At 39.8% G+C, this 20,026-nt stretch overlaps 1 protein-coding gene across 1 annotated transcript in view; it reads right to left on the bottom strand.

Moving 5' to 3' along the window:
* Positions 1 to 20,026, bottom strand: part of COL4A1 (collagen type IV alpha 1 chain) — a gene marked incomplete at both ends in the record, with an annotated part of 132,487 nt that overhangs the window by 64,638 nt on the left and 47,823 nt on the right. The window contains one exon of the mRNA XM_080363190.1: positions 12,252 to 12,302. Coding sequence (XP_080219316.1) covers positions 12,252 to 12,302 — 51 coding nt within the window. The remainder of the gene's footprint in view (positions 1 to 12,251; positions 12,303 to 20,026) is intronic.

The following is a 20,026-nucleotide window of genomic DNA, read 5'->3' as shown; positions in this document are numbered from 1 at the left end:
GTAGCACTCTCAAGTCTGCATTTCTCTCCACACTCTTTTAAACACGTGTTACAGAATTGTAATTGGCTCAGTGTTACATTAATGAAGAAATGGAGGTGGGGAATATAAAATTATATATCAAAAGAGTATTTTTAACCACCAGATGGAGCACTGGACTTGAATATCTTTCAGGATTAAAATAAACATGTACAATAAATATCATCTGTTTGTCCTCAGCTGCACTTACCATTTTCAGTGTTTTATTGAAACTGTGAAGTGGATATCGGTCAAATAGAATTACTGCTATACGCTCACAGGGCAGGCGTCCTCAGATGCACTAAGGATGCTTAGCATTACAGAATTCCCCCTGCACATTCTCCAGCATTAGAATCTATTTGCACTATAGCTATACAATTCTGGAGCCACAAGAGTAAAGAGTAATTAATTATACAAACATAACCGTGGAGACAAGCAAAGAATCTGTAGGAGCTCTGTAAAGATCCTGGCTCACCCAGAAGTTTTGGGGCTGAGCCTCTGGCAGCATGCAGAATAGAAGAGGGGTTTGGGGGGAGGAAAGGGGAACAGTCAGCAAAATCTGGATCCTTGCACTGCCAAGAGGCATCTGAGAAAGCTTACTCACATGGAAACATGAGTCCAGCATTTTTGGCATGACTAAGAGAAGGAGCAGCCATGATAGTTCTACATCACCTGCACAGCTCCGCTGTCAGGCTGGCTGTGGGCTGAATGAGTCCCCTGCACAACTTCCAGCATTACCACAGCTGCTCTGTTATACAGAGATACACAGATTGACAAAGAGCTACCCCAACAGCTGCTGGGGAACAGCACTCCAGTCGTGCCCTCTCTGCCCTCTCCTTCTCCCTTTGCTGCCTCCCCAGTGACTTTCACCTGTGGGACTCCTTCGGTTCCACAGTTAAACCAACTATCAGGCTGCCCTGTGAGGTGGGAACGCTGAGAAGCAGCCACTTACGCTGCAAAAGCCAGTTCATATAGAACCATAGAATCGTTTTGCTTGGAAAAGACCTTTAAGATCATCGAGCCCAACTGTTAACCTAGAGACGGAATCTGCACTCTGATTACCAGATGATGAACTCTCACTCAGCTCTGCTTTTCACTCCCTGAAAGGATTATTCTTCCTACAATGAAAGCATCCGTTCCTCAGCCTCAAGAATTTACAACACTGGGGGAACCTCTGCAGTTTGGTACAAAATGAACCCAAACCTCCAATAGTGAATCTGTCAGGATAAACATTTAATTAGAGAGCTATTCAGGTTTGTGGCTCAGGGACTGAGTCTGTGGCTCTGCCTCCTAAATATGAAAGAATGCTTAGACTGAAGCATATTTCAGTGTCACCTCATGGCTGCACAGAGCATTCCTCAGGAAGCTGCTAAGTGCTTCCCAGGAGTACAAAAATAGAAATAACAATCTTTGATTATCCTTTTCTCTACGTATCGGTATGTATGTGCTTAGTTGGTGTGCAAGTAAGTGGGTGGATATACAGTGTGTCTGAATTTGATTTAGAAGCTGAATAAGAAGTAAAATAAGTTGACCAAAATAAAATTAACATTCAAAAGTCAGCCGTGGCTACAGACTTAGCCACCATTTAATTAGTGTCAAGCAACTGGTTGCCTATCACCATCATGCAATCTCACTTAAACCAACTATAAGTAATGGCACACCTCAAGTAATTCACCAGACCTTCTTCATGTTATTTCTCTTCTTCCTCACATTACAGCTATTCCTCACTTTAAAACTGCTGTACTCAGTTTTTTCAACAGATTTCACTTTTTTGGACTTCTTGAGCCATATACACACTTGAGCTCTCACTGTTTCCTTACATTTGTGAATCTTTGGCCAATGTACTTTTTGTATGATATTTTACTCCAGTGTAGATAAATGGTACAGATCCAGAAGTAGGTAGAATGCTAAGGAGGAATGTATTTGTACTGACAGCAAACTATTCCTTAGAAGATTTGCTTAGTTTTGACTCCATTAAGGAAAAAAAAAAAAAAAAAGAGAAAAAGAGGAATAAAAACCGTCACCAAAGTTTAGTGGGGTACATACACCTTTCAGTCATTCACAAAAAAATAACATACAAGATCCCTAGTTTGAATGTTATCTAAGCCAGAAGTAGTCTACCTCAAAGCATGATTAAGGGCATGGTATATGAAGGACACAAATATGAAAACAAATCTAACAGAGAGCAGAAGCCAATGGATGGCAAATGCACTTTATTTTCCAACTGTGGAAGTGTGCCTGCACAAAGCTTGGCACCAAGGTATGTGTTTCATTGTCTTTATGTTTAAACTATTCATGATTTCTGAAAAAAAAATAACAATAACAACTACACACACAAACCAACAGAACTTATGATGTTGGAAGAAGTCACACAAACCTTTTACTAAAGGTGTGCATAGCCTATTTCCCACATGAGATGTGGGTCAAGGGGCCTCTTCACATCAATTATGGCCACCACGAGGGAAGAGAATATTTGAAGGAGAAATACATTTGCACTGTAAAAAAAAAAAAAGGAAATTCTAGCACCTGGAGACAGGTTGAATCAAAAGGGTGCTATATTTCCCACCCCTTCTAATCATCTGTTGAACTCATTAGGTCTGAGTAACTCTTCCTTTGTTTTATTGCACATTGTATTAAACCACTTCCAGCCTTGAGGGTCCAAGAATATAAGGGGTAAAAATGCTCCACACCCTTCCTTCTTCATTAGTGAAAATTATTTAGCATTTGTTTGCATTTGGCATTGTTTAAAGGCTCACATTTAAAGATGAAACAGCAGAAAAAAAAAGGCCTTGAACTTTTCAGGTTTTTTTAATTTATTTTTGTTCAGATCCTAGACCTGGAATGAAATGTGACGTTACATGCAAGTTTTATTCTCTTGCCAAAGGTTTGTCATGGACATATTCACAGAAAATAATCTCTTCCATAAATAGTAAAAACATGGGCAGCTGGTCCTAGACAGCACAGACTGCAATAAAGTTCTCATAATGAGGTAGCTCATATCTTAAAGAGTACATGACAGACAGTACTATTCTAGACAGTGCTATTCTAGCTGCTTTCTTAGGTTAGGTTTGAAATGGCATTTCAAAAGTTTTAAACATTTTGAAAGTTGCATAGGAGTAAAATATCTTTCCATAAAAGCTAGAAGAAATATTCTGTCTTCTCACTTCTAATCATGAAAATACCACCAGGGAGATAACATGGTGCCTCAAAAGTGTAAATCAGTGTTTCTTCAGTTTAATTTCTAGAATCTCTTCACTCAACCAGATCCATTAGAGAACAGGCACTACAATATAATTCCTTTTTGTAGTACCTCTAGGATTGTTCAGCCTAAACTAAGTAAGTTAATAAAGATGTAATGATAATTAATAATGAAAAAAAAATTTCTTATTTTAACATTATGGAGCATATCAGCATCATTACTTGTCCACGAACTCCAACCAGAAGTTGATGGTCTACAGCTTAGTAGGTGCCTTCAAGGTATCTGACTGCCACCCAGGGGAAGTGATACAGCTTGGGACAATGGCAAGATTGACAGGGGACACTTCTTCCCCACTGATGCCACCGGACCCAACACCACCTGGAAGCTGACAGTCCCCAATGACAGGTAGGGTGCAAAGCCAGTTTTGCTGTCAAAGGTTTGTACTTTGTCTGCATCTGGAGAGTTGCACTTTCCCAAGCACTATCCTTTTCCTTTTTCTTCCAAAATAAACAGTGGTCCTCAGTTCCCGTGCCTCAGCATTGATATAAATTAATTACATTTTATAACTAGAACTTCCTAAAGAGAGCCCTTTGGAGAGTTTTACAAGGCTGTGTGTGTCCTTGCTGGATTTCCAGCTTCCATCTCCACGTTTTCAGACAGAAGCCAAGTTCAAGTTGAAGGTTTGCAATTGCATCCTTAACTCACAAATCTCCTTAAAGGTGCTGCATGCAGCTGGTAGCAGCACTGGCTTCTCAGTTCACCGCTCCCCTGCACAAGCTGTTCATATTCTTCCCTTTTCTTCACCTAACTCCTGATGGCGTCAGGGGGCACTTCAGAGTGTCCCTCTCTACTACAGCCCCCCTACTCCATCACTACTACTTACACCGTTTATTTTGCAGTTCTACAGAATCTCTCAGCCTTTGCTTGGCAGGCGAGGAAACTGTTCTAACGAAACTAAGGGTCACCAACCCCCCCAAAAGCTCTTAATATTCTGCTAACTAGACATTAAATACTTTTGTTGCATCAGTTTACAGTCAGTGAGAGCGTCAAATGAGGAAAGAGCAAGAGGACATCCGATCTGATGCCAGTGTCTGCATTCACTCACTCACTCACCTCACTATTTACTTTAACTGTGCACACTGATCTTTGACACAAGCCTTGGTGAGAATTATTTTTGTTGGCATATCAAAACACTTAAAAAATGTTCCAGCTGAACTTCACTGGAAGCTGTCAGATGCTTTCTTTAAGAGCTACAAAATTTATGGGTAGGTTTTGCCATTCTAGTTACTGTTAAATATTCTAAGGGATAGAAAAGTGATCTTCCAGACAGGAGTCTAAGTTGCTTTCCTCTTGGCTTTATCTTACTTTTGCTTTTCTTCTGTTGCTAAAGATGACATAGAAGAAGATTTTGCCTGTTACTGAAAGCCAATAATTATTTTCATCATTTGGGTTAACTTTCTTTGCTATGTTGTCTACGACTCAATTTACTTACTGTTGTGTAAAACTTTCTTAGGCATTATACTTACCTGAAAGGAAATGTAAATCCTTTTTAGCATCTCTTAAAAACGCTTTTGCAGCTGTTCTTCCTTCTGTGATACTAAGCTTCTTTCTTGGCTAAACTAAAGAGGTTCTCCAGCTGGTTTAAGAACTTGCTGTTTGATAAAGTATTCCACTATAACTTTTTTTAGCAGCTAATTCGGGTTTCATCTTTGAAAATCCCACTTTCATGCTGCATCTTTCTTACTGTTCTGTCTCCTTCCAGGCATATACAGTCAGAAGTTTTGCTATTTCTTCTGCTGGAAGTGTTTTGGAGAATTTTGTATTAAATTTGGCTTTTTACCCTTTCTTAATGAAATCCAAACTTCAAGAGAATTCAGATCTGCTTTTCTGAAAGCCACTATCATATGGATGGATGCTTTCATTAACTAATGTAAGTTATGACCTCTCACTGAAAACATAGGTCTAAAATCTGAAATAGGAGGTAGCTGAGCAAAGAGAAAAAACCAACTAACTACCACTAGTATAGATAAACAAACCAAAACCAAACCCCCAAACCACTTTTTGCTCTTGGCTAGAAAGACTAGAAAGTGATTTAAGGAGATTACCACATTACTGTGGTTCCCTAGTAACAATTATATAAGCTCAGGTTGTTTTTTTGTGGATACTACTACAGAGGAAATGTAGGCAGAGACTGATTATTAAATGCATTAAGTATTATTGTGCGGGAACTGAAATATCACAGAACCTTCAATTAGAATGGCTGGCTTGGTCTAAGACCCCCAGCAAACACAATATAAATTGAATGGCAGAATGATTTAAAGAAGCCTGAGGGGTAAACTACAAAATGTAGCTACAGCTGTACCCCAGATATTTGCTATACCAGACCTGCAGTCTACACTCACAAAGCCCCGTCAGCATCACAGAGTATCAGCGGGCAGTAAGATGAACATACAAACAGCAGCAGCAGACTGCAGGTGCTGTCACGCATATGACCAGACACTAAAAGAACTGCACACTGGGACATGAGTTTTAAAATCACTACGTAGTCAGTAGATGCTAGAAGATGCTAGAAGCGTGACTCTGTTAGCGTGGACAAAATTTTAAATTTGGGAACATGCCAAACTATGCATTGGTATTATACAGGTACTGGGTGGCTCCACTTCCCAAGCCTGCAAATTTCAGAGAAGTGGAGATCTAATAGGTGTTTTTCCTCATCTTACTTTGATCTGACATTTGGGAAACTTTACTGACTTCACTGGGGGCTCACATGCTTCAGATCAAAAGAAGACCCTGTGATCCTTCAAGAAGCCATAATGAAGACATACACTAACAGCAGTTGTACAAATGTAAAATCCAACTCTGTGAGGCTAGAGAGCACGTTTTATTCCATAAAGAAATGCTTGAGCCTATATCAACGCCCTTACAGGCTGCTTAAAAGGTCCTATTATGCCAACTGAAATACTACTTTGTGAAAACCTTTAGAAATCAGCTCTGAAAACTAAATATGAGCGTACCCCACCATATAGCATTTCTGCGATATCTGCTTTTAGAGCACTTTTTCCATAGAGATAAATTCATCAGTTGAATCCACTAGTTTGTGTTAACCAAAGATACACGCTGTACTGAGTGCAAAAATACATTTTAACATAAAAAACGTTGCCAGACACATTCAGTCCCATCTGGGCAAACAGGAAAAAATGGTTCCAATGACTATTTTAAAGTAAGAAAATCTGATGGCTCCAGATGCCACTTAGCGGTTTGGTCTGACAGTTGGGAAACTGTAGAAAACTTTCAATACTTAGCATATCCCACCCAATATTATTCAAAGTTTTTTGACATCTCATTCTTTTCAAGAATAGCAGCTTTGTTTGTGTGCTCCCTTTATGAAACATAGATGTTCTTTTTTCCTGATTAGAATTAAAGGGGTTGTTTTCCTCTGAGCGAAGGGTAGATCAATAAAAATATACTACTGTCACCACAGGATTGACACAAACATTGTGACAATGGCCTGCGCTTCAAAAATATTTCTGAACCACAAGTTTCCTTGCAGAATATCAGATCTACAGCTGGTCAACATCTTTGCTTATTTTATTACGGTCTTCTGATTTCCTCCTTTGAGGAATGATCAGATTATTTCATGTTATTATTATCCCTTTCCAGACTGCAAACACCATCTTTCCTCTCACATTGCTTGTCACCACTCTTGTCAACTTTATGGCCCTCTCCAGGGTATATTATTTAGCTGCAGCTTTCTTAGTCTCCTTAGATCTTAGTCTTTCCACCTCAGGCATGAACAGGTGCTGGACACAAGGTAAGTTCCTACAGCAGCCACTTATATAGAAACACTGAGCAAAACTATGGAATAATGTCATAAAACCAAATAGTGCCAACGAAAAGTGTAAAAAATGAACATTCTTGATTTAAAAAAAAAAAAATCTTGATGATGCCAATATAGGTTGAATATGAAAAGCACAGATCTAGTGATTACTGATTTGCTCCAATAAAGGAACTGATTTGTTGCCCTCTGCTATATTGTAAAGGAAAGTCAGAAATATTTAATAGTGATCTTCCAACTGACTGATGGACCTTCACTCCAACAAGGGGGTTTATATTGTTTTAAGTCATCACAAATAATTTTGCTCTATCTTTGATACCTGAAATGACAGGAGAAGCCTTGAAGGCCCTCCCAGCACTTCATTACACAGAGAAAATGGAGAAGCCCAATCACTTGCAGGCAGCAAAACCATGTGTGACTTCTAAGCCTGCAGGAATGTGTAGAAGAGAAAAGACTGATCACTGCTCCTGTTGAGAGAGGACCACAAAGATGTCCCAGTGAGCATCAGCCTAAGCCAGTAACAGAGCTACTGGCTTCCAGAACCAAAATAGCTCAAGCAAAGACAGTTTGTGTACTTCTGCAGCATGGTCAATCACATGGGAACCATGAGCCATCAAGGGAAACAGAGAAGTAGTTTTATGTAGGTATAATAATATGGATAGAGTCTCAGAATTAAGCTAGCAAAAATATGCCAACATAAAATGATTTGTTCAAGTTTTCTTACATCTCAAACAAAAGAAGGCCAAAAGAAGCAGTTACATGAGAGTTAATTCTATTCTTATTTTCTATTTTCTTTCAGAATATCCTAGCAGATTTTTTTTTTAAATTGCAATACTTAATGTGCAATGACTTCACCTTTCAGTGAGTAATGCCAAGACATGGGAATCATCATAAGTTAGTTATACTAAAGAATTAGGATTTATACTTCAATGCATTCTAACCAATCAATGTTAGAAGATCAATCATTCTGTATTAATTACAGCTAAGTTCCAGCATTGCCTTTATTTATACATGTTTCCCATGTGGAGTAAAATGAATACAAATGGTCGTGAATGAAAGAATGAACATTCTTGGAAAAAGTCAGTGCATGGAGAATTTTACTCAGCTCTATACTGTCTTTGTTCTAAATAGTGAGTAAATGCTTAGCATGCTTTTTCTACACACATTAATGGCCAGCACATCTTATTTCCACAGCTGCTTGAAAATGTTCTCAAAATCTAGGTAGGCATAAAAGAGAAAGCATAGCTTCTGTCTGCTTCTGAGTAACCCCATAAAAAGTTTGCAAGCATCCAAAACTGTAATCAGTTTAAACAGATGTCACACTTCAGCAAGTTTAGAAAGAACAGTCAGTTATTATGCAGAAAACCAAATAAAAAGAGGAAACAAATGAAGATGGCTTAGGCTAATCTATCTAATGGAAAACAGCAAGGTGCTATTTATTATTTTAGCTCTATTGTGTTTTTCTAAAATTTCTGCACTTTTCATTCGGCAAATACATGATACTTAACACTACATAGCTTAAAATAACAGCCTGATGTTCAGTGTAATAATAAAGGCTTTATAGGATAAGAGCCATCTGTTGCAATTACACTCACTTTCTGAAAATTTCTGAAAGGAATGAAAACCCCTACACTTTGCCAATTACATGCCCTTGATAAAGTATGAGTCATCTTAAAGTGGTTTGGCATGGAGATGTAATTTTCATGGAAACCGTCTAATGAGAGAACATATTGAATGTATTCTAAATATGGACATCCAAATGGTCATATTGATGAAATGATTCTCAAATGAGAGAGAAAAATATGGCAATGTAATTTACTCTTCCATGTCTGAAATGCTGTTGGCTAATATTTCTTGGACATTTCACAGCTTTTAATTCAAATACTATTTTCAGCATTTCTTCTCGTGAGTTTATTAATATTATTATTTGGCCAAGTGTATTTTAATTAAACCCCACCCCCAAATCGTAGGGTCTGGAACTTCTTCCCACACTATGGTATGAAATCTATCTCCAGATGTTAATAATTAAGGCATTAAAGGGTGAGGCCAGCACCCACTTCCTCAGTTCCTGAGGCTCCCACGGCAGTAAACTGGTGTGGTTACATTGCTGATGAGTGTGGGTGGATTGGAAATGGCCCTTCAGTGTTTGTGCACTTCTGCGCAACATGGAAGCCAGATCAAAAGGCTTTCCAGTGTAGGCAGCATGTTGGCTGTGGATGGTACAGGGCAGAACGGGCATGTACTTCACATGCAAGTGCTACGTGAGAAGTGGAGAGCAGATGTTCTCTAACGCGGTGTCCTGGGGTACCATGAGAGCTCGCTATGTAGTTCCTCTTCTGCCCTGGGTCTTTCTAATCCATGCTTCTCTGATTAAGCAGCATTCACGCAGAACTCTGAGGCAACAGGTACCACTACTGATGTGTGCATTAATGGGAACCATGTTTAGCAAAGACATGTTGCAAATTCAAATGTGTCAGTTGGAAAGACCATTTCTAGAATGAAGCAGAAGCCATATGACAAGTGGCTAAAGTCACTTGGTCTGTTCAGCCTGGAGAAGAGGAGAATGAGGGCAGACCTCATGGCGGTTACAGCTTCCTCACGAGGGGAGGAAGAGGGACAGGCACTGATCCCTTCTCTCTAGTGACCAGCGACAGAACCTGAGGGAATGTCAGAAAGATGTGCCAGGGGAGGTTCAGGTTGGTCATTAGAAAAGGTTCTTCCCCCAGAGGGTGGTGGAGCACTGGAACAGGCTCCCCAGGGAGGTGTCACGGCCCCAAGCCTGACAGTGTTCAAGAAGAGACTGGACAGCACCCTCAGACACATGGTCTGAACTGTGGGGTTGTCCTGTGCAGGGATAGGAGTTGGACTCGGTGATCGTTGTGGGTCCCTTCCAACTCAGGACATTCTATGATTCCAGAAATATTCCAAAGGCAAGCAGGTAGGATGCTTCCCTTTCTTTCCCTCATCACCTTCTGTCTTCAAGCCTGGGACTGGGTAGCAGGCTGTCCTTATTCCAGGCAGGCATTAAATGTAAAGAATCAGGATGAAAAGCTGCACTAGGCTGAAACAAGGCAGGGGGAAGGGGGCAGATGTTTTTGAGCAAAACTCAGTTTTCTGTTCAAAATCCTAAATACATGTTTGAAAGTCTCAGAGTGTTAACATAATGAGCAAGCATTGGTTATTGATCTCAATCAAGTTACTTCTAAATGCACTCCAAAATACCTTCAAATGCCTTTCTTGGATATTGTTTTCTAGGTATAACTGTTCATTCACCTGTCTAGATGTCTCTAATGTCAGTAATTAAATTTCCTACACAATCTAAAAGTATGTAAATATTTCACTAGACATACATTAAGTCAGAGAAGTTTGTGATGATGCACTCTTCCATTAGGATGAGTGCAGAGTACACTGACTTACTGGACAAGTTTACATGAGTTCTGGAATTTACCATGACTTCTTTTGCTCTGGACTGATATTTTTCTCTCTTCTACATTTTTAAATAACCTACCTTAATTTGAGGTAGTTTTGGCTTCTAGCATATCAAAGCATCTATTTCTTTCAAAGGTAACTTCCTGAAACTGCGGACTATGCAAATGAAAAAATGCCAGCAGGAGCTCTAGCAAATAGAATCAGGATTGCAGCTGGAAATAAATGAAGGTATAATATAATGTATTTTCCTAAATGATCATTTTTTAAAACTATCTAGTTACAAGATGCTGGCATACTCTATGAACTGGAAACTAATGGATTGCAATAAGAGAGTTATAATGTAATATCTCTCTCATTCTACAATGGTTCATTTGCACTTGTTACTGAAAAATAAGATCAAGATATCAAGAAATAAATCCAGAGTTTCAAACCTTTCCCAAATCTTTGCTTTATTTGTTTTTAATATATAGCTGACTTTTATTAAAGAGATTTTAATGGGCCATTAAAAAAAGGAGACTCTATCTAAAAGATGTTTTGAACCTTGACACTTCATCTGTCTAGCAAATTAATCTAGGTACAGCTGTAAATAAAATGATCTTTGCTTGGGTCTCCAACTAAATAATTTACATTCCTTTCTCTAGAAAACACTAAAGAAAAGCTGCCAACAAATATTCTTAAAACTCTCATCTGTAAATATACAACTATCACATGTGAGACAATGCAGAACACCAGCTGTATGTTTATTTAAAAAAACAAACCAAACCCCCAAAACAAACAAATAAAAAAACAACAAAATCCCCACCTCTTCTAAGCACTCCTTTGGGTGACCTAAACAACTTATCTCGAAAAATGTTCCCAGTGCAATCACAGGATGATAAAACCTTTAGTTTACACTCATTTATAATAGTAGATATACAGCACATGTGCATGCACAACAGAAAACACTGTAGATTAAAATCTCTACAGCAAAATTGGAAAAGATAAGGAGAGTGATTCAATGTCTACAATATTTACAAAGGCAGGTAATTTACAGGGGGAATTCACAGAATGCTTAAGTACGCTGTATTTTTTCTTCACTGGTACTGCTTTAAAAGAAGCCTTTCAAGTACCTTTTCTGTTTCATGCGAAGGAAGTTTGGACAGCTGAATGGGAACTTTAAAACTCATTTGCAAGGTTCTGTGAAAAAGTTTTAAATTTTTTTATTTTTTTTTTTCTTGACCTGCAACACTTTTCTCTATTTAAGTTGATTATTAACCTCCTTCTTCCCATTGCAGGTCATTGCCTTCCAGGGCTGACCCTGACCAGGGGAACATTGCTTATGGCGCATCACAGCCTTCCTGGAGAGCAACTTGCACAGCATGCTGAGGGGAGTATTTCTGAACTGAACTGCTCACATCACTTCCAGAGGTGGTCAGGATGCCAAACCTGCCACCCACTGAAAAGACTAGAGGTTTAGGAAAGGTGAGAGTGCCAGGTCAGCATCTCGCTCAATGGGGAAGGAGGGAAGGCATGGCCAAGCACCAGGCAAGGGGCTTCACCCCACAGTGGGACATTCGGCTGTTCCCACCCCTGGCCCTCCTGCCCCCAGCTGCTGTGGACACCGAGCTGGCAGCTTTTCGGAAACCCTGCTGAAGGACACGGGGCCTGACGTTGGCAATGCCCCATGGCTGTGCAAGGGCCTGCTGAAACCAGCAGCTCACCTGCCTCCCAGTCCATTACACACCATGTGGTTTAAATAAGCAAGATAATGAAGTGGAGAGAGCTGGCACTCACCTTTTGCCCTTTTACTCCACTGCAGTCACATTTTCCACAACCGGAACAACCCTGAAAATAAAAGAGAAATTGAGAATTAGTTGTCTGAAGTAGATAACAGGCAGAATACGCCGCAACGAGCCGGGGATGTCAGCAGTACCACCCCGACTGCAAGGCTGGTCAGCATGGGGAATCCTCACTTAAGCTCAATGCAATACTCTGTTTTCTTTATATAGATGTACACTTCCAGTCTCAGTCACAGTCCAATTAAAAAATGCCTTCGTAAAAGACAAAAAACCACCCAAACATGTTACAGTTTTTAATCATAAAAATTGTTATATTACTTCTAAATCATTGTTTTTTGGGCCCCCATGTAAAAAATAACTCATTTTTATAGAATACACACACACAATCTAGCAATACGAATGTCTCCATTTAAAACAAGTGGATCTTCTTATTGGATTCTATAGTCACACATTCACCCAACAGAATATTTAAAACAAAATCAATCCAGTTGTAGAAGCGCCTCTTTAATATTGGTTTGTTAATAAATGGCTTGCATTCTGCTTAAATACTTAATCTCTATAAATCTGTGCCATTGCTTTGAGGAGAAAGGGATGGTGAAACTACAGTTAATGATCTATCTTCTATGCTTATAGAGAAAAATACCAGACCTGAAGAATATGGGTCTTTTTTCCTTTCTGAACACAAAAAAATACTCTCCCTTTGGGTGTTCATAAGATCTCTTAATAATGATTTACTAATATTTTTTTATCAGTAATTGGCAATCTTCGGATAGGAAGAGAATAGTTTTTAAAGGAAGTTAAACATTAGTAGAATTACCACAGGAAACTATATCAAGAAGTATGTCTGGACAAACTTTGTGAAATCAAGTCAAATCGCAGCCCCTCAGAAAGCAAACTGCTCCTAATGTTCCATATTAGATATGGAGGCAATTGTTAATGTTTGCTGGCCAGGCAATGTCTAGCTCCAGGGTTCTGGTCCTGTTTCTAAAATCTATCACATTTCAAGTGACCTTTCTTTCTTGCTTTCTATAATGCCTAACTGTAATTGTCATTATGACAGGAAACAGAATCACATAGAATCACAGAATCAACTGGGTTGGATAAGACCTCAGAGATCATCAAGTTCAACCCTTGGTCCAACTCCGGTCCATTTACTAGACCATAGCACTAAGTGCCATGTCCAATCTCAGTTTAAAAACCTCCAGGGACAGCGAGTCCACCACCTCCCTGGGCAGGCCGTTCCAATGCCTGACCACTCTCTCCGTAAAGAATTTCTTTCTAATATCCAGCCTAAATTTGCCCTGGCAGAGTTGAAGCCCATGCTCCCTTGTCCTATTGCTGACTGCCTGGGAGAAGAGACCAATCCCCACCTGGCTATAACTTCCCTTCAGGTAGTTATAGAGAGTGATGAGGTCACCTCTAAGCCTCCTCTTCTCCAGACTAAACAACCCCAGCTCCCTCAGCCTCTCCCCATAGGTCTTGTGTTCAAGTCCCTTCACCAGTCTTGTTGCCTTCCACTCAGTAAAAGCGAATTCATTGCAGCAGGATAATGCATAGAAAGCATGTCTAAAAATATAACTGGTCCAAATTACTTTCTGGAAGATACTACAGAGATCCTTGTTTTCTGAAAGGCATTCCATAGGATAGCACCACCTTGTGGGGTTTGCACACCTTGTAAAATAAAGTCAAAGTACAGCCAACTTGTACCTCCAGAAAACTATGGTACTTCAGCAAAGATGTTGACAGACTTCCAACTCTACCTGGATTCTGCAAGGTTTAAATTCTAGAGGGCAAGTGGATGGAAGGATTTGGAAGAGGGGTGTTTTCATCTCAGGAGGGAAGGAAGGTGCACTGCGGAGCTGGCCTTGCCAGTCCCGGCAGCTGATCTGCTCACATGAGATACTCCTCAGTGCCACTTCCCTCAGAAGCGAGGAAAAGAAGATCTTGATTTAGATGTTTGAGGAAGAGAGCTTAATATGAATAAATGCTACTGAAAGCTTTCATGCCTTTGTTCACATAAGATGAAGACTTGAGAGATTTGGGGGTTGGTTTGTTTGGATTGAGTAACCAAAAGACTGGGATTTCTACTACATAATCACAAAGAGTCACTCACTGTTTCACAAAACCTGAAAGGTGACAACATAGGAGAGATTGATGCACAGGTAAAAGGTTGTAGTTGCTTTATGTTACCAAAGTATTTCTGTGCACTCAAGTGCAGCTGGGCTCCTCCCCACCTTTCCTCCTCATAGTCATGAAGCAACCAGCACGTAACTCCACAGTCTATGGCTTTTATAGTTGTCATGCCCCTCAGAAACAAACCAGGAGGAAAACAAGTAAAACATTGGTATTACCGAATATCCCACCAAGGCACAGGAGATCCTCAGTAGCCCTATTAAGCTGTTAGCAGGAATCAATCAAGGACAGCACCTCTCCAGAGCCAGCCCTCAGCGTGGGTGTTGGGACCCTGTCCCTCCGCACTTGTGGGCTCTGTGGGGACCTCAGTATCTCCGGGAAGTAAAAGCAAATGTACCTTATCCATTTTGAATTTGGAAGACCTCCAACAATACCAGTAAACGTCATCGCTCCAGAAAATTGAATAATACAGGACCATTTTTACTTGGTAAAGACATTTACTTTTAAAGTAAAGCATCAAAGAGAAATGGGGGTTTAATACTAAAAATAAAATTATTAAACGCTGCCCAATAAAAGCGTAATATAGCTCCTGAAGTACGTGGTGTTTCAAAATGATAGACCCCATTTCAAAGATGCAGTGATTTCAAACTGGGTCCATCGTTTTGAAAAACCCTGTATTTGTTCCTTTTGTTGAGATCTTATTTTTTATATGTAGATCTAATGAATTTGTTGCAGCCAAACTTTCTCCATATCTACATAAAGCAAAAATATTCCCATTTTTTTCTCGTTATTACAGCATTTTACCATGCTAGATTATAAAGGCACAGAAAGATTAAAATTAACATTGATAAGAATAGGTATTAATCCCATAATGCAGAAAGAGCATTATATCCAAAAACCGTGCCAATGCATGTTACATCACCAGCTGAGTACTGATCAGAGCGGAAAAGTGCCACCTACTGAATAATCTGCTTTATTCCTTGTGGTACATGGTTATGCCTAGAAAAACATTGGGCCTTCCATTTCAAGAAGTGACCCAATGTGACCTCTCAGTTGTTCAGACCGATGAGATCACAGCTGGAGGACGCATGCTTGCAGCTCATACTTCCTTCTCCAGCATCATGTAGAATGTTATCAGTTTTATCAACACATCCCCTAAATTCAGAAGAAGCCCGTTTTAATTCCATCTGTTAAAGTAATTAAAATACCTCATTGAATCATTATAAACATCTGTTTTCAAGTTAATCCCCACATATTTCCTTCAGCTTGTTGTTTAACATGCACCATTTTAGAAAAAACAAAAGTATGTTGTTATTTATTGTTCAGCTGGGATTTGTTCTTATATTTAGCATGGCCAGAAGAACGGACTTGTGCTTTTGGACCTCTTTTTGTGCTCCCCAAAATGATGCCATTATATTAAATCTGTCCTGTTCCTTAAACCTCACGTTTCTTAAGACTCAGAATAAACAAAGGCAAGGCAGGTAAGACAGTACTGAGCATCAGGGAGCACATAAGCTGCACGAGGTCATATTTTCAGACAAGTGATGTAGCCTCTTGTGCCCCAACAGGCCACCTGCCCCACAAAACCCTGAGTTTATTTTGCAGTAGCATCATCCCCTACTATCCCTGACTATAACCTTTGCAGGTGGATGAAAAGTTGGCCAACAATGACAGCTGCTACTGGACAGTATTATCCTCAGTGACTAAATTTGAATCTGAGGGATGTGATAACATTCTGCATATACTAGGAGGAAGTATGACCTTTTTCATCCTGGTCCTCTGGGAAGACGGGAGGGCCAGCCTGAAAAAAGCTTATGGATCAAAGGTCAATTTAAGGAGGTCAAAGGGGCATTTAAGTAATGAGATATTGGGAGAGACGAAGGTGGTTACAGCAGGTACAGGAATCAGCATCTCGGTTCACCAAAGCCAGCGTAGGTACAAACATCTCTACTAGTCACTGCAGTCTCCCTTTATTCAATGGCAAGAAACAGGCACTTCTATGCTGGATCCATTTCACCTATTTTGGGTGATTGCTTTCAGTGGAGATGAAGCTCACCTTGGAAGACTAAGCAGTAGAGACCAAAATGGACAGAAAGGAGCATGGGCTGTGCATGAGAAGGGGGGAAATTGAGAGAGAAGTGGATATGGAGGATCAGAGAGAGGACTAGAAGTTACAGACAGAATGGGACAGGGAATAACAATGGCTTTTCATTCCTGAGAAATTGTTAGAAATTTAATTGAGTGTCTTTCAAACTGTGAACAAGGAGATCTGCATTTCTAGTACTCATTTAGGAATTACTTAAGTACCTTATACAATGAAGTCCCAAGCGGGAAACTTTACCCTGAAGGAATAATCATCACAAGGTAAATAAGCTGAAACTCTGCAAATTATTCCTTATTTCTACCTATGATGTTAAATCAGTCTCATGATAGGAAGAATCCAGTTCGTCACTTCCCGCCACACATGACTAGAGGTAATGAGACGAATGAGAGAAAAAGTTTTGCCCTATCTCTCAAACATCCTCTTTGAAACAAAGCCTTCCCCAGAAACAGCATGGAGCTTGGAGCAATCACTGCTGTCCTCCAAGTGCCAGAACAGAGAAGGAATGGTGCTGGGCAGGAAGCAGAATCTGCGGGGGGGAAAGAAAAGGCAAGCTCTTTATCCCTTGTCTAGGAGACAATTACAGACTTATTCGAAGATTTTGGCCAGGCACACTGTGATACCTCACCTACTTGCACAGTATCCTAACAGTTTTCAAATAGCCATAGCTTCCTTGCACCATCAGGCCAGTCTCTCATATAATATTTGAAGACAACATATCTGACTCCTCCCACAAAATATCAGTCAGCCCAGAAGCAGAAGCTCATTTTAGCGACACAAATTGCTTCATTTTTTGACAAGCATTTCCATTCCATTTCATTCTCCCAGACTGTCTGCAGCTGATAAGCTTAGCGAATCACACTAGCAAATCAGTATTAAACAATAAAAAGATTATGTCCCTTCAACATCGCACACATGCAGACTGAGTGTTTGCCTGAAGGATGGCAATTCATTTACTATCATATAAACATGTAGCTCAGAAAAGCGCTGTTAACGAATGGGTGTCCCAACCTGAACCTCTAAGTTCCATGAATTATGTACCAAGACTCAGGAGTACCAAGCCCTGGCAGTGACAGAGCTGAGAAGGCTGCTAAAAGTTCCTGCAGCAGATGGGAGAAACTCTGTTTGCACTGCAGCCTGTAAGACATCTGTCAGATCGCAGCCACAGACTTTTGTTACGTTTTGCCCTGGTTTTTTTCCACATCCAGCTACTTTCCTGGCTTTTGAGAACTATTGCTTGGAACTCACACAGGAACTAAAGGAAAAAGCCAGATGAGCAGCCTAGGAGGGTGACGACTGCCATATTTGGACCTGCACCATTTCTGGAGGCTACAGAGATCTCTGAAAAAACACAAAGGCTGAGACAGTCCTTGGACACTCTGCTCTCTTGCAGAAATGCATTTTTCAAGACAAAACGTAGTTCTCTTTCCCACAACATCAGCTCAGACTCTGCTTGTTGAGTTTCAGCTGCTGAGCTGGCTACCAGCTTAAGCTAATTGCATAGGTCCCAATCAAGTTCAAATCTTACCCTGTAAAGCACATGTGAAAGGCAGAAATTCAATAAAATTTTCACTGCTTACTTACTCTGTTCATGTTGAAAATCTCATTTCAGGGAATGTAGTCACTTCTCCTACCCAAAATACAATGTATTTCAAATCACTGAAATCTTGTGAGCAGGTGGCTAGTGAGACTAGCACAGATACCAAAATTCTCTGACTATTCACAATGTTGCTAATTCAGAGCTGAAATGCTCCAAAAAGTAAAAATAATCATAATTATTTCATCTCATGATTCATACATTATAAAATGACATTTTTCTGTTTAGACATGACACTTAAACTGATGATGTTTTCTGATGAAAAACAGTGTAGATATCCCACTCTACCCTGCTTTAGGTCAAACCCCAATCTGAGCTGAATTCCAATACCAGTTTCAAGTTGAAACACCAAGAACAGCTATGCCAATGGGACGGCCGTTTGACGGTGACAGCTTTAAGTGTGAATCTCTTCCCTCCACAAAATTCACCCCCTTCCAACCCACGCTAACCCAGTCACAATAGGGAAGACCAAGGGAGACTCATCCCTACGTAGCAGATGCTGCACTTCTTCCTAAGCACACGTATCTACAACTCATGTCAGTGACACAAAAGCTGGATCAATAATGGCTTCAGTTTCACATCCCACCCAATACAGAAATAGGGAGGTGACATCAACTGCAGGACACTTATCTTGCATTCCTCTCATATTTTCTTCTCTCTTCAAAATGTTAAAATAGCTCCCTGGCTGTATTACTGTTCTTGTCTTTACCCTTTAGATATAACCGCATTCAATCAGCCAAACTGGTTTTGTGCCTGTGTGAGGTACCATTAGAGGAAATCATTGTTATATTCCAGTTAACCTTAATTTTTTCTTAACTGATATTGCAGTCAATTAACAGCTTAAAAGAAAAAAAAAAAAGTTGCTAAAACTTCTGATTTACACTTAGCTAGAATGAAGAGAATAACAAAAAACCCAGACTGTCTCAGCAAATTAGAAAAATTTAGTTATTTACCTATGTACTGTTAGATTTACTTTTGATTATGGAAACAGATGGATCCACTTGAACAATATAAAGTCCTCTTTTTTTTTTTTTTTTCTCAAATAAACTTGCCAGGATGTAAAGCTTCATTGTTTCTATATCTGACCATACTGTATTTTAACAAAATGATAAAAATTGTAATTTGAAAGAAAGAATAACTCTCACCTATTAAAAAAAAAAACGCAAATGACAAACTTACAAAGTTCTAGTTCTGCTTAGCCAACAGTAACAAGGTATATGGATTAATATTAATGTATGTAGTAGCTACACATACATGCTGAAACATTACTTCTGAAAGGTTAAGTTCCATATTGATATACTGGTTGACAGGAACTCTGTGGAGAAAAATTAAAGTTGTCATGCCTAATCTAGGACTTAAAAACATATTTGTAAAAATGTTGGCAAAGCAAATCAGTTCCCCAGTGTAAATACATCATTCTTCTTTGCCATAATTAAAAAAACAACCTGACCACAAAACCTCAAAGTCACTCTCCGTCAAAACACAGCTTTGCATTAAGTGTTTGATTCAGACTTAGGGTTGTTCTCTCATACACCACGTTCTGCCTCAGAGGCCCTGCGCTCACTGCTCTCAGAAGAGGACGAAACCTGGTGTGCTGTGGAACATTTCAAAGGCAAGACCTTCTCTCTTCCATTGAAATAATTACATTTCACACAGCATGCTGGCATCTTATTAAGTCAGAGGTGGGAACCTGAGCATCTTCTTTGCTTAATGATAGTCCAAAGCGCTGGAATATAAAGGTATTTCCATGTGCCCTCATCCTGCCTCCACCACAGCTGGGTAGCTGGGCATGGAACTGCCCTACCCACATGTGACAGCAGATCTCCCAAGTACCGACTGGTAAACAGGTTCTCATCCACGAGCTGACGAGTGGATGTAAAGCCCCTCACTGCATTGAACATGGGCATCTTCAAAATTCAAGGAAGCAGCCATCAGGAAA

Source organism: Nesoenas mayeri (assembly GCF_963082525.1).
Source record: "Nesoenas mayeri genome assembly, chromosome: 1".
NCBI lineage: Eukaryota > Metazoa > Chordata > Aves > Columbiformes > Columbidae > Nesoenas > Nesoenas mayeri.
The sequence above is the reverse complement of the archived record's forward strand: the minus strand, read 5'-3'. Positions and strand labels throughout refer to the sequence as shown.